Below are 12931 nucleotides of genomic sequence, written 5' to 3'. Positions count from 1 at the left end.
TTGAGAGGGTATAGAGGAGTATAACTTTTGTTTTGAAAGCTCGGTATACTGCCGTTTTGTGAGAGTGGGGAGCCTGCGTTTTGAATGTCTACGAGAACTTGGTGCAAGCAATTGCTCCCACTAGGCACCTCTCATCCTTCAGCACTCAAAAACCCATCAAAACAAAAAACCCCAAGCAACCCTGCCACACTCTCCTCAAAGCCCATCTTGAGGTGACGGTTTAAAACCCGAGGTGGGGGCGAGGCATGGGCCACTCGGCCCGCCGCTAACACCCGCACGGAGGAGGCCGGGCAGCCGTTACGTGTAACGGTCGTTCCCCCCTTGCCGCCAAAGGCCGCGGGCGGGCGCGTTCGCCGCCCCGCCCCGCAGAGGCGGGCTGGGAGCCGGGGCCTGGGGTGCGCACCTGGTGGGTGGCGCCGCGGCGTGGCGGAGAGAAGCCGAGGCCAGGCGGGGTCGGGTGCTGCCATGGCGCAGCGCAAGGGCTCCCGCAGCCCCTACTGCCTCTTCGTGTGCGACCAGCTGCCCGAGCTGCAGCGGCGCGGGCTGCCCGTGACCGGTGTGGTCGACGCCGTGCCCTACTGCTCCGAGGCGTGGGCGGTGAGGAGAAGGGCCCTCTCCTGTCCACCCCCCCCCTCGCCCCTCTGCCTTCCTGGGAGGGGAACGGTCTTGGGTTAACGCAGCTCAATGGCGGGGAGGGCAGGAGGGAGGGCCGCCGTGTGTTTTGCTCCAGCCACTGTGTGCCAGGGCCGTGGGTTTCATAGCTGCTCACCTGCCTGTTGAGGGTGAGGAAGCGGCAACCATCAGGTGGATCTGTGTGGCACCCCTGTGCGGGTTGCGTGGGGGGCAAAACGTCAAGGTGGCCTTCCTTGGAGAGCAAAATAGTCTGCAGCTCAGCTGCTGTATGTTTAGTGGTTCAAATGGGCATTTTGAGTGGCCTCAGCTGGCTCAAGCTAAGGAGCAGAAGCTACTCTGTCCTCCCCTTAGCAGCAAGGGTGTCAGCTCTGGCTGGTGTGTGATGGGTAGTGGCATCCCTGGCTGGCAAGAGTAGTTTCAGAAGACTTCTTGTTTGTAGCAGGGCAGTGCTAGTTTGCCCTTGTCTGAAGATACCTCAAAAGCACATGATTGTTAGGTGCTTTGGATCAAAGCTTATGGCTTCATTAAGGAGAAAGCTACTAGAAACGTTTGAGTCAGTTTTAGCAGTTGGCAGTTCTTGCCAAGCATTGATAATGTCCTTTAGAAATGCGCAATTAATTTCTTACCAAGAGTTTGTTGGTTTGTGGGACTACTAGAAGGAGGCAGTAAAAAGTTTTTGTAACAATTTGCTTTCCTTCAAGTTGCTGACTAAAGAAGAAAAGATGGTGTATGCCGAGAAGGCTCGTAAGTGGAATGTAAAGAAACGTTCTCAGAAGACAGCAGAACAGGTAAATGCTGAGAAAGGAAGGCCATTCAGTGTAGCTGAATAAGAGGGAGTGTAAGTGGTGTTTGGGTTTGGTCAGTTATGATGCTGTGCAAGATCACCAGCTCTGCGTAGTCTTCAACCTCTGGAGGTTATGGCTGCTGTAGTAGTCTATACCATTACGAAGGTGACACAGAAAATTGTTCTGGTTTGAATTGAAGGTGAGAATACTCTATGCCATTTTAAACCAGCACAGCTTGTTCCTTTGGGCTCTCTTACCAAGTAAAATGTAGGTCTCTAACAACTTAGTTTTATGTTTAACAGTATTTTTCAGTGACTGACTTACAATGTAGAGGTTTTTTTATACCGTAAATTGATATGACTTCTGGTCATAGGTTCATGTTGCATTTGCTTCATGGATGTCCGTATCTAGGTGGTTCTTGTCTAACAGCCTGAAACCACATATTTTACACAGCTGATTGGCATTCTCGAGTGGCTGTGTGGTGGACCACATCAGTGAAGTGTTGCAACCTACACACAAATAGAATAATTATACCTTGCCATTATTTTTAGATTGGTTTGAATATGGAGACAGTTGTAATGCTATGGTGGAGGACAAAATCCCACAATGTAGAATTAAGCAGTTAATGTTAAGCTGAATGTAGTTGTGGTCAGAAATAGTGCTAAACAGATCCTTTTTACTGCTTATTGGCTTGGAAAGGGTTATGTGTGTGTCCTTTGTTTCTTTCTGTCTGTCTGTCTCTCTCCTTCTCCCAGCAGTTCCCCAAAGCATAATTTGCTATAGAGTTTGAATTATGTGAGGTGTCAGAAAGCTTTTTTTCTTCCAGTCTTTGTCGGCAGTGTAAAAATTTGTGTGTCAAAGCAAAGAGCCTGATTGAGTAAGTAGATAATACTGCATTTACTTCTTTATCTGATGTTACTATGAACTACAAATCACTGGTGAGGGTAAGTTTAAGGACTTTAAAACACTTATGCTAGAGAGAATGACAGGATGACCATAGCTTGTAGTAACTAGTAAATCTAGATAAGTTTATTTAGTCAATGTAGACTAGTAGGGAGATGTTAGGCAATGTTTTCTGATTTTGGGGGCTTGCCTTTATGCGAAAGATCTGTTTAAAATGCGATCATTCAATAGTTGTGTTATTTAGCAGACTAGGGGTATGTAATTAATGAAGCTCCATTTTCGTATATAGTGGAGAGATACATGAAATGACAACTAAGTCATAAATGGAGGCTTCTGTATTTCCATCCACAAGCAGTAGCATTTTAGAAAGCTGTGATCAGGGAAGGGCATAGTTACCAAAATAAAGAACATCATCCTTATTCCCTGTCAGTGGAAATAGGGAAGTGTGGGTGTGTATGTATGGGATTGTATGTGATTTCAATTTATTAATCACAGCCCTGTACACAGACAACCACAGTTATTTTGTGTAGTGAAAGGTCTTAGTCATCTTTTGGAGATGATCCTAAGCTTACTTGATGCAAGTAATTCCTCCTTTTATTCTAAATAGTTCAAACTGGTAGTCAATGACCTTTGGCTAAGATAGTGATCTGGAATTAGTGTACCTGGATGTGGATGTTATTCCAAATTTGGGTCTTGAATGATTGAATTCTGCAAGCTTGCCAGATTTTTCTTCCTGTCCTCTTAAAAGCTTACTGTTTATGCATGGATTTGCAGTGCGTAAGGGGCATATGTCCCCCTCTTACTTGCTTCATACCAGAGCAATCTCATTACTTCCCTGAGGCTTTATCAGCTTTTAATGAATTCTATTCCTAGTCAAAGGCAACTAATGCGTGTGCCAAACTTTTCCATAAAGTTTATGGAAAAAGTTTTGAAATTCCAATTTGAAAAGTTCCTCGCTTGTGACAAGTGTTTGAATCTAACAAAATATCCTTTATTTTTTAAAAATTCAATTTTGTAAATTTAGCTGTAGTTCTCTCCAGTTGTAGTGAGTTGACCAAGGTATCAAGATACCTATCTCTCAGTTTGTTAGAACAGAAATCTTGCCTTCCCGGTCTGCAAGTACACAGGCACTTTTATAGAAATTGCAGACTTGTTCCGCTTAACCATAACTGTTAGTGGATGTCATATGTTCCTTTTACAGAAGGAGGTGAAGGACCTTATTGGGGGTTAGTAGACTCTTGATTTTGTGTAACTTCCTCATCTTTTCCAGATGCGTAATCTGGCTCATCCAGTTCCTGCTCATCTGACCATGAAGATGCCCAGTGCTACTTCTCTTCCAGATGCCTCTGCTATGTCTTGGAAGAACAATCAGGGTATAGTAATATTAAAGCAGTTGATCCGAGTAGATGAAAGCTTGTCCTTTATAGATATTCTAAATTATGCCTGTGCAAAGGATGTTTATGTTTTGCTAATAGCCATCTGTGTCAACTGTTTCTTTGTTTTAATGTTGTTTGTCCATCTCAACCATGACAGTTTTAAACTAATAGTCTACTGCTGTAAAAAAAAAAAAAAAAAGTCTTTTGTAGTATAGAGGGAAGTCGGTGCAGTTGTCTGTCCCCCTGCACCCCTGCCCCATAATAATTCTGTCTTCTGTTATTTAGCTTGATGGGAGTAGAGACACTAGTAGTTTTTTTTACAATGATTTCAAGGTTTTTAAGAAAAAGGTAATTCTTCAACTCCTACATGTATGATTTACAAGGCCTAATCCAAGTTCAGCATAAAAGAATACTTGTACAAATTTTGAAGAGTGAAGAGTTGTTAGGTATCAAAGTTCAGAATTTGTATGGTAGAGGCATTAAAATAAAATGATGACGTGGCCTCTCAGGGAGAGTAAAAGAGAGGATCTGTAATTTGTCAGTGCTTTTGTAACATCCTGGCTTGCTTCTTTGTTGAAAGAACTCTTGAAAACTAAACCTTTCTAATCTGTATCCCCTCTTCAAATGGATGTTTTGATTAGAATTGAGTAATGAACCCATCTGTAATCTTTTCCCCATGAATATTATGTTATCCTGAAAAATGATAAATGGTAGTGCTTACAAGATAAGTCAACCAGCCATTTAATATAAGTTGTGTCTACTGTGTGGTGAAGTTTCAGCTCAAGCTTTTTACTTAACAGGTCTTTTGAACTATTTTCATGTTGTCATGGTTATAGGGGAGCAGGAAAGAGTAGCTCCATAAGAAGTGTAGCACCTGTTAGCATCCTCCCTGCCAGAGGTCACGTTTCTCTGTCATTTTGATACAAGTTTGATCAGGGTGATCTTGGTGGCTTGAGCTGACACAATCTTTAAATTGAACAAGAGGGATAATAATAAGGGATCACTGAGACACGTGTTCGATGGTATTTCTCAGTAAAAGTCCTGTATGATTCCCTGAAGCTATATTCATTTCTTCATAAGGAAAGCAGTTCAAACTCAAGTAGGAGACGTATCTGTCTTATGACCCCACAGCCTGTAGAGTTTAAGCTCCATGTAAGAGAGCACCAGCATTCAAGCTTAGGACAGCTGGTGTTAAGTGCTATGAAGTCTGGCATACAGCATTGCTTCTGTGTTAAAACAGTTATATATCTCTATTATTTAGTAGAACAAACAGGATTTTTTGATGAGGGGCAGAGCTTAAGGTTAAGGATTAAATAGCTACCTTAAAATTCAACGAGAATGTTATGTGACATTTCTGAAGAGAAGGATTAAAGTGTATTGTGAAATATTTTTTGTAGTTGGATATTTTTAAATTAGTAAGCAATAAATTTATTTCTTAGCATTGGCCTTGGGTATTCTAGCCACCTTCTTTGGGAGCTCATTTAGTGGAAGAGAAGTAATCCTTTTAATTAGCAGACTTCTCATCTCCTTTTACCATGGAAGATTATTACCAGTTCACTTAACTTGTGTAAGTTACTGAATTGAGCTTGTGAGGCTGCTTCGCAGTTATTGTTTGTGGTGTGTGTGTTGTGGTTTTTGTTTTTATTTTTTTTTTCCTAGCCTTATTGACCTGTTGTGAAAAGAAATCGTAGTTCCTGTTGGATTCCAGGCTTCTTAGCGTTCTTGTGAGTTTGGGGGTTGATTTTTTTTTTTTTTTTTTTTTTTTTAAAATAGCCTTTTTTTTTTTTTCCTCTGATCTCTGCACACAGTAGCATCTATGGAAGGTATAGCAGGACTACCGATATGCCTGACTCTTGTATAAGTATTAGTTACCTTGTCATCTCAGATACAGAGAAACATCTCATCTGTGTGTTTTACTTGGTTGATGCCCTGCCTTACTCATATGATAAAGTACATCAAAGCTTTCACTGGAGGAAGTGAGGCTGGGATGACTTGCTTTAACCTCTGGTGGCTCTTCTGAATTTGTGGTTTGTGTTTGTTTTTTTTGTTTTTTTGTTTTTTTCTTTCAGCTGTGGTCACAGATATCTTCTACTTCCTGAACATTTACAGCCATGGCAAGCTGCCATCCCACTGTGAACAGCGCTTCCTTCCTTGTGAGATTGGGTGTGTCAAGTACTCCCTACAGGATGGCATAATGGCTGATTTCCATCACTTCATAGACCCAGGTGAATCCCAAGGGAGGGAGACAAGAAGTAGTTCATCTTGCTTTGGGTTGAGAGGGAGGCTTTCTAGTGTCGCTTACTGCTGCCCAGATTAGATTTCTGGTATTAAAATGGGTTTATTTCTTTGACTGTAAGTGGTTGGACTTCTTAAAATGTCAGAGCAATACTGATTGTTTCTAAAGAGATAGACTTAAGCATCAGAACTGCATGAAGCTTCAAAGAGGGTAGAATAAATTCAGGATGACCTTCAGATGTTTGTGCTTTATATTTCATGCCATCGAATATTTGTCTTGATTGGACATAAACACACACACTAAAAATATACTTTGTTTTTTAAAATACATATAATTGAAAATAACTTTCAAAAATAGTTGTGGCACTTGTACGAGGCCACAAGGCAAGATGAAGCTGTTTGTTTCTGTATATGAAACTATGGTGTATAGTTGAGAGTAAAGGATCTGTCATTGTGGATGCTGGATGATGATTGTTCTTTTTCTCCTGTTTCTCCTGCTCTTCTGCAGAAGTACCACCACGTGGTTTTCGGTACCACTGCCAGGCTGCTAGTGAGTATCATGGAGAAAAAGAATGGTATGCAAAGTTGTACAGTTTTACACTGAACTTATCTGATCTGGATCCAAATGTTTTGTAAGTCTACAGTTTCTCCTTCTGGGAGCTTGTCAAGTTTTGAAGACAAAGGAGTGACAGAGCAGCTCGTCACAGTCACCTTTTTTATGTTTCTTGTATCCACAAATGGCAGAGCACTTCACCCAAAATGGATTTGTCAATAGCAGAGTTATTTTTATTTTGTCTTCCTATTTTAATTGAAAAATAACTGCATAATGTTGTTCTTAAATGGGACAGCTCTGTATGGCTTTAAATGCTTTCAAGCCCATGTGAGCACAATGTCCTTCCCTTGATAACCATTGTGTATATCTTCAGCATGAAGTGCTAATTCATAAGAGCATAACTAAAAGATACTACTTTGTGTTTAAAAGTTGTAAATGTTTTGCAGCTTTACATATATCAACAAAGTTCAAGTATTTATACTGTTGTTTTGTCTGGCTTGGCCTGCTTTTTTTGCCCTATGACTCTTAAGTAGTGTTTATAGACTTCAGTTTGTTTGTATTAGGACACTTCCCGCCTTCTGTACAGAGGGAACAAACTTGGTCCCTGTTTTCCTATGTCAAATATTTAGATAATGGCCTTTTAAAAGCAGTGTGTGTGTGTTTGCTCATGGTCCAGACCTGCCAGTTTTCTGCTGATGGAAGCAAGGTTTTAATAGCTTATTCACAGACACTGCCTCTAGAGAAGAGGAAATGTGTTTGTGTGTATACATATACGTTTATAAAAAGACAGAAAGGTGGGGGGAACTGTATCATTTAAAGAAACAGGACTTCTCATAACTTTTTTTTTTTCCTGTCCCTTTCTCCCCCCTTCATTAGGTGATGCCACTCACAAGATCCCTATATCTGGATTTCATCTTTTACGTACTTGTTACGCAGTTGTCTTACAGGAACTTCTTGAGTTTGTCCAGCCAGCCAGAGGTGTTCGTCCACACTTTTACTGCAGGGTATGGTCAAGGTCAAAGTAAGATGCTCTAAATCAAAACTTCTAATTTCACTTCTGTTGGATGAGTAAGGAGATACTTGACTCTAAAACCTGATGAGTGTGCAAGTGAGTGGGAAAAGATCCTCTTTTTTTATCAAAGCTTCCCAGTTTCATGTGGGAAGAAATGACCCCTAGAAGCTATCCTTTTTATAAAGCAGAGACCTGATTTTCTGCCTTCTTATTTTCAGCCTGTACTTCTGGCTCTGGTCTACCGATGAACATTTCACTTGGTCTCTGACATCGTTTTGACTTAGGTTAAGGGCTTTTAAGATTTACTTAAGTTGATTGTACTGAATAATAGTTGCACAGTCCTGCTTGTCTAAGGGATGTTTTTACATCTTTGACTCTTTCCCCATGGGAATACTGTACATCTTAATTTTTGCTCATGTTTCATTTGCCAATGAGCAAAACAAAATATTAGGATTCAGCAGTGTTTAAACTTCATGACAGCTATATTACATTTTGATTCCGTTCAAGCCTAAGGTTAATCCTTAAAAAGGCAGAGAGGATCAGCATCTCGGGCTCCATTCATAAATATAGGGCTCTGAAGAAATATGCTTGAAAAAGATCTCAGAGCACTTAGCTGAGATATCTTTGGTATAGGTTAACCTTTAACCTGTCCCCAAACATTAGTCCAGAATTTTTCCTGGGGTTTGGTTGGAAAGCCTCTGTGGCATTTGGTTCCTCTTAAAGATAATTTTCAGAAAGAGTGTACATTCAGTCCCACAAACACTGAATTTTGTTTCGGAGGTGACTTTTTGAGACGTAGTCAGAAGTCTTGCAGGTGTCAGAATTGTATACGGCTTCAATGTGACCAAAATTTTGTTTCCTTTAGTCTAATGACAGATTCCGAATTAACTGGTGTCTCCGTCGAATGGCTAGCCTAACAGGTGGGAAATTGGTCGGTTTTGGCCTTATTTTTTTTTTCCCAATAAAGAAGGTTATGTAATCATGGACAGCTGTACTTGTCTGAAAATCTTTGGGTCTTGAAAGTTTCATAAAAGCTGGTAGTAATAGCTAGAACTACTTCGACTGTTTCTCCCTCTTCTTTTGCTCCCCATCAGTGACAGTAAAACAGCAGCATGATCAGCTAAGTGGGTAATGAGCACATCCGTAGAATAACATATGCTGTTTCTTGCTCAGCCAGTTAAAGGAGCACTAGAGGCAGTGAGATTACTGTGAAGGTGAGTGGTAACACACAGGAAAACTAACAGCTTCTGAGGAGAGATGGCCTGCAAGTAGGATACATAATTACTGAGATGGACAAAATTATGGGAATATGGGACAACCCACTTTGCTAGTTTTATTAAAACCACTGGTGGAGTAACTCTAAGGTTTACAAGAGCTTCGATGCTCTGGTGAGAGGCTGGGCAGTGAACAGGGACTGATTGAGAAGTGAGCTGAGTAGAATATTCACTGACTCTTTGTTTGCCTGACTTGGATTTTCTCTGAGCTATAGGCATTGAGAGCCATCCAGAGCTTCTTGCTGTAGAAGACCTGGTAATAGAACTGTACCGGAAGAAATACCAGAAGGAGCCATCCAAGAATTGGGTGTGTAGAGAACTGGATGCCTTCCTGTGGGATTTCTCCAGTAATACCAGGTATGATGGGTTCTTCTTTGTGGAAATGTGTATTACCCTCACCTGTGTTGGTGCCCAACACACACCTTGTATGCTGCTAGGCTAGGATGTTCTGCAAGCCTTCTAATCAGAAATGCTTCTTGTCACATCATGAGTACAACTGGAAATGAAAAATACTTTCCCAAGGGAAGTATGAGGATAGATGGCTTGTTAAATCAGAGTCTGAGGCCTAATTTAAAGGAATGGGTAAAAAATGGGAATAAAATATACTGTGATATTTAACTGGAAATCATAGAAATGAGAAGAGACTGACTCCTTAGAAGTGTAATTTGGAGGGGACCTGGCTGATGCTGTACGTTAAATGCCTTATGCTGCTACTGTGATGAGGAACAAGGTATGTTTGCCAGTGGTATATATAATCAAGTTCTTGAGCATAACTGCTAAACTAGATCCTATATTTCTTCTTCTGGAATGCATGTTCTTTATTACACATCTGGAATCCTATTTACTGTATAGGGTGTGTGGGGTGTTTTTGGTTTTGTGTGTTGGGGTTTTTTAATTATTATTTGTTCGGTTTTTGTTTTGTTTTATTTTTGTTTTTTCCCCTACGTGTCTTGAACAGTAAAGCTTTTCCCGCTTTCAGATTCTTCCATGTTTGTACAAAGAGGTGTTATGTAGCTTGTGATGTTGCAGGGGAATATTTAGTGATGACGTAGTTAACTTTTAACTTTTCCTCTGCTAGTGTTTTAAGTAATTTAACCAATGACTTGATCTAAAATTCTACTAGAGATTTTTTTTTTTTAAGATTATTTCGGGAAGTCTGCTTACAGTATGGATTTTAAGGTCCATTGGGATAATCAGTGTCACTTTCTTTTAGCTTTTCATTTCCATAAGTATCTTCACACTAGAGAGAGACCTTAACAAGAATGGGAAAATGTACTTTGAAACATGTATTTGGAGAGGAAAGTATGGATGTTTATACTGAGGAACTATTTCACATTAATGGGAAACATCAAATTGTTACCTTTAAATTCCATTTGTCTCTTCAGATTCTATTTTCTGCCTTCCCTCCACCTCCCTGTGAAGCAGAATGTGTGTTAAGCATGCCTCTTAATTCTGCATAACCACTTAGAGCTTAGCTATTGAATGCTGGTCCTCTGTGATATTTTAAAGGTACTGTGTGGTCACTGAGACAAAAAGATGGCATCTTTAATATTTGCTCATTTTCCTTCTGATCAGACCAACTTATTCGTGTTGATTAATGAGATAGATGCTTCTGAAATAAGCCTGAACTTCGTTTCATGTAGGTGCAAGTGGCATGAAGAGAATGATATACTCTGCTGTGCTTTGGCATCCTGTAAGAAAATTGCGTGAGTATTGCTAAGGAGTTATCTCCAGTATGATGACTTTTTATTTTGTTATAGACGCATGTTTTTGGCTCTGGCTTTTCTGGCTGCCTGGAGCACTGTAGTTCTAGATATTGAGTTTTATTTATTCCATCTACCCCGGAGATTTTGTTCTATTTCTAATTTTCATCATTGTTTGTATGGCTTAGGAGTGTGCTGTAAGTCTTAGCACTTAGGTGTAATATAGTTTCTGTGATATTGTCCATCACTGCGTAGTGTTGTTTTCACTACCTCTACTTACTATCGGAGAGTTGAGAGAAGTGTTAATTAAATCAGAATTCACTGTTTTTCTTCAGAGGTTTAGTATACCTGTATTTGGTGAGAGATTCTAGTATGTCTCTAGTTCGGAAACTTTTATACTGCCTTACATGTAATGTAGATATATAAGGTTCTGTAGTATTTTTGTTGTGCAGAAAGGGAAAGTAAATAGTTGGGAAACAAGGAAATGCCATGTAAGATGTCAGTAGTAGTGGCATTTTGAGAGAGATAATAATGAATAGTTTTTCATTTAAAAAACTCATGTACTTCTGTGCCTTGCAAAAAAAAAAAAAGTTGCTTTTCACACTTCTAAGTGGCTGCATTTGATAGTCTGGGGAAGCAGTTGTTTTAATTTGACGTGAATAGGCTGGTGGTCTTGGAAGGATGCTGGGTAACTATTTAGCTGCTGCAATAATGTCCTGCTCTGTGCAGCTGAGTCTGTGGTTGATTTTGTTTGCCAGTTGAAGAACTGAAAATGCTGTGCTTCCATACATAAGCATTACAGCCCTCTTATCCAAAGTTTTCTTGTTTTCTTTTTTTCTTGGTCAAGTTATTGCATCAGTAAATCTTTAGCTAATGTGTATGGAGTCTCACTTACAGCTGCTCACCTGCCTCTTCAAGACTCTGATTGTGGTAAAAGCACAAATACCAAGATGGTGGTACTGGATGCTGCACGTTTTCAGGTCAGATTCTTTAAACTGATATCCTGTTGTATTTCTAGTTAAGTGTTCAAACATGCCAGTTTCAGGTTAACTGTTTTCTCTTTGGATGCTGTCTTTTGCAACGTATGTTAAGCAGACTGATGAAACAAAAACAATCACTAGCTGAGTCATTTATTGTGATTTTTGACCACAGTTGGTAGGTTTCCTGGATAGGTGTGCATACTGCATTTCAGATGACACATATTATTTTGAATGTTTATTTCTTCACACAGAAAATGAAGGCTGAGGGTTCTGGATGTGACAGACATTTCACTTCTCCAAGTCAGGATCAAGAGTTTGTCCCTTCTAATTGTGAGTTTGAAATTTTCACATTTGTAAGGGGAAAGAGCTATTTAAACTTAATCCAACTGGTGCTTTTTCAGAGTGCTGTGTTTAGATGTTGCCTCTCAGGGGCATAAAGCTTAAATAACTGTGCATGAGCTGCACTTATTCCTGCATGTGAATTTCACTGAATTTCTGAAGATGTAGACATAAAGAGCTGCCCTTTTCTTGGTGGACACAATCTTAGGGTCAAAAAAGTCTCTCAAAATTTTGTTTTTCTTATAAATGTTGCTCTCTGATTTATACCCCCCTTATTTTTCTGCTACATGAAGTCCATTCTCATATGCTTAGGTGCTTTGAAGCAGGACCGTCTTTAAAATACTCTCCTTGCTCTTATGTCATTGTATGGGCACACTCATCTGGTACTTGTTGCAAGTAGTCTGTTAACTCAGTTTATAAAGACTGCTCATTTAAAGTCTTTTTTTTGGGGGGATGAATTTTTTTTTTAATAGAAGGCAGATGAGCTCAGTTCATCTGGGCAGTTCATGGCTAATCTTCAGAGGAACAGAATCAAGTTTGCAAGAGAAATAACTCTTAAGAATTCTTTGCAGCTTATTTTCTCGCATATAAAATAACACACTGAATTAAACTCTGAAACTGTTCCAGTTTTAAATCATGAAATCTTATGGTCTTGATGTTTATAGAGGACACAACCTCTGTCTCTGACTTTTTCTATTAGAGCTATTGAATAGGTTCAACTCCACAGCATATGAAGAACAGTTCCATTAATTTATGTAAGATTTAAAGGCTGATTTGATTTGCAAACTGTATTTAATTTAATAGGTGATTCTCCATGTGGTGTGAAGACTTCCCTTTATGGAATAAGTACCATGCGAGGAAGAGGAATTACTCGTTTGCTGAAAAGTGCATCTGATCTATCCAAGTCTTTTAGTAACTGAAAATCTTTTTTTATATCCAGGACATCTGTAAATTCTGATTTTTGCCTTGTTCCCCTAATGTAACCAGCAGTTTCTCCAGACTGCAGTTTTTCATCTTATGTGCAACCTTTGGCAGTTCAGGCTCTTGTTAGAATGATAAAACTATTGACTGGATTTAAAGAAGATGAAAATCTAGTTTATTATGTACAGGAAGACTTATTTTGAAGGGACACGACAAT

At 39.8% G+C, this 12931-nt stretch overlaps 1 protein-coding gene across 1 annotated transcript; it reads left to right on the top strand.

Annotated features, from left to right (window-relative positions):
• Nucleotides 1-465: 465 nt before the first annotated feature.
• Nucleotides 466-12713, top strand: MAEL (maelstrom spermatogenic transposon silencer). The gene is made up of 12 exons (XM_065658231.1): nt 466-597; nt 1335-1421; nt 3592-3694; nt 5767-5922; nt 6441-6482; nt 7362-7489; nt 8363-8417; nt 8987-9128; nt 10415-10477; nt 11322-11454; nt 11706-11784; nt 12598-12713. The coding sequence occupies exons 1-12, from the start codon at nt 466-468 to the stop codon at nt 12711-12713; spliced, it is 1236 nt and encodes a 411-aa protein (XP_065514303.1).
• Nucleotides 12714-12931: the final 218 nt, after the last annotated feature.

Source organism: Caloenas nicobarica, chromosome 1, assembly GCF_036013445.1.
Source record: "Caloenas nicobarica isolate bCalNic1 chromosome 1, bCalNic1.hap1, whole genome shotgun sequence".
NCBI lineage: Eukaryota > Metazoa > Chordata > Aves > Columbiformes > Columbidae > Caloenas > Caloenas nicobarica.
Note: the sequence above shows the minus strand (reverse complement) of the source record. Positions and strands in the feature narration are given on the sequence as shown.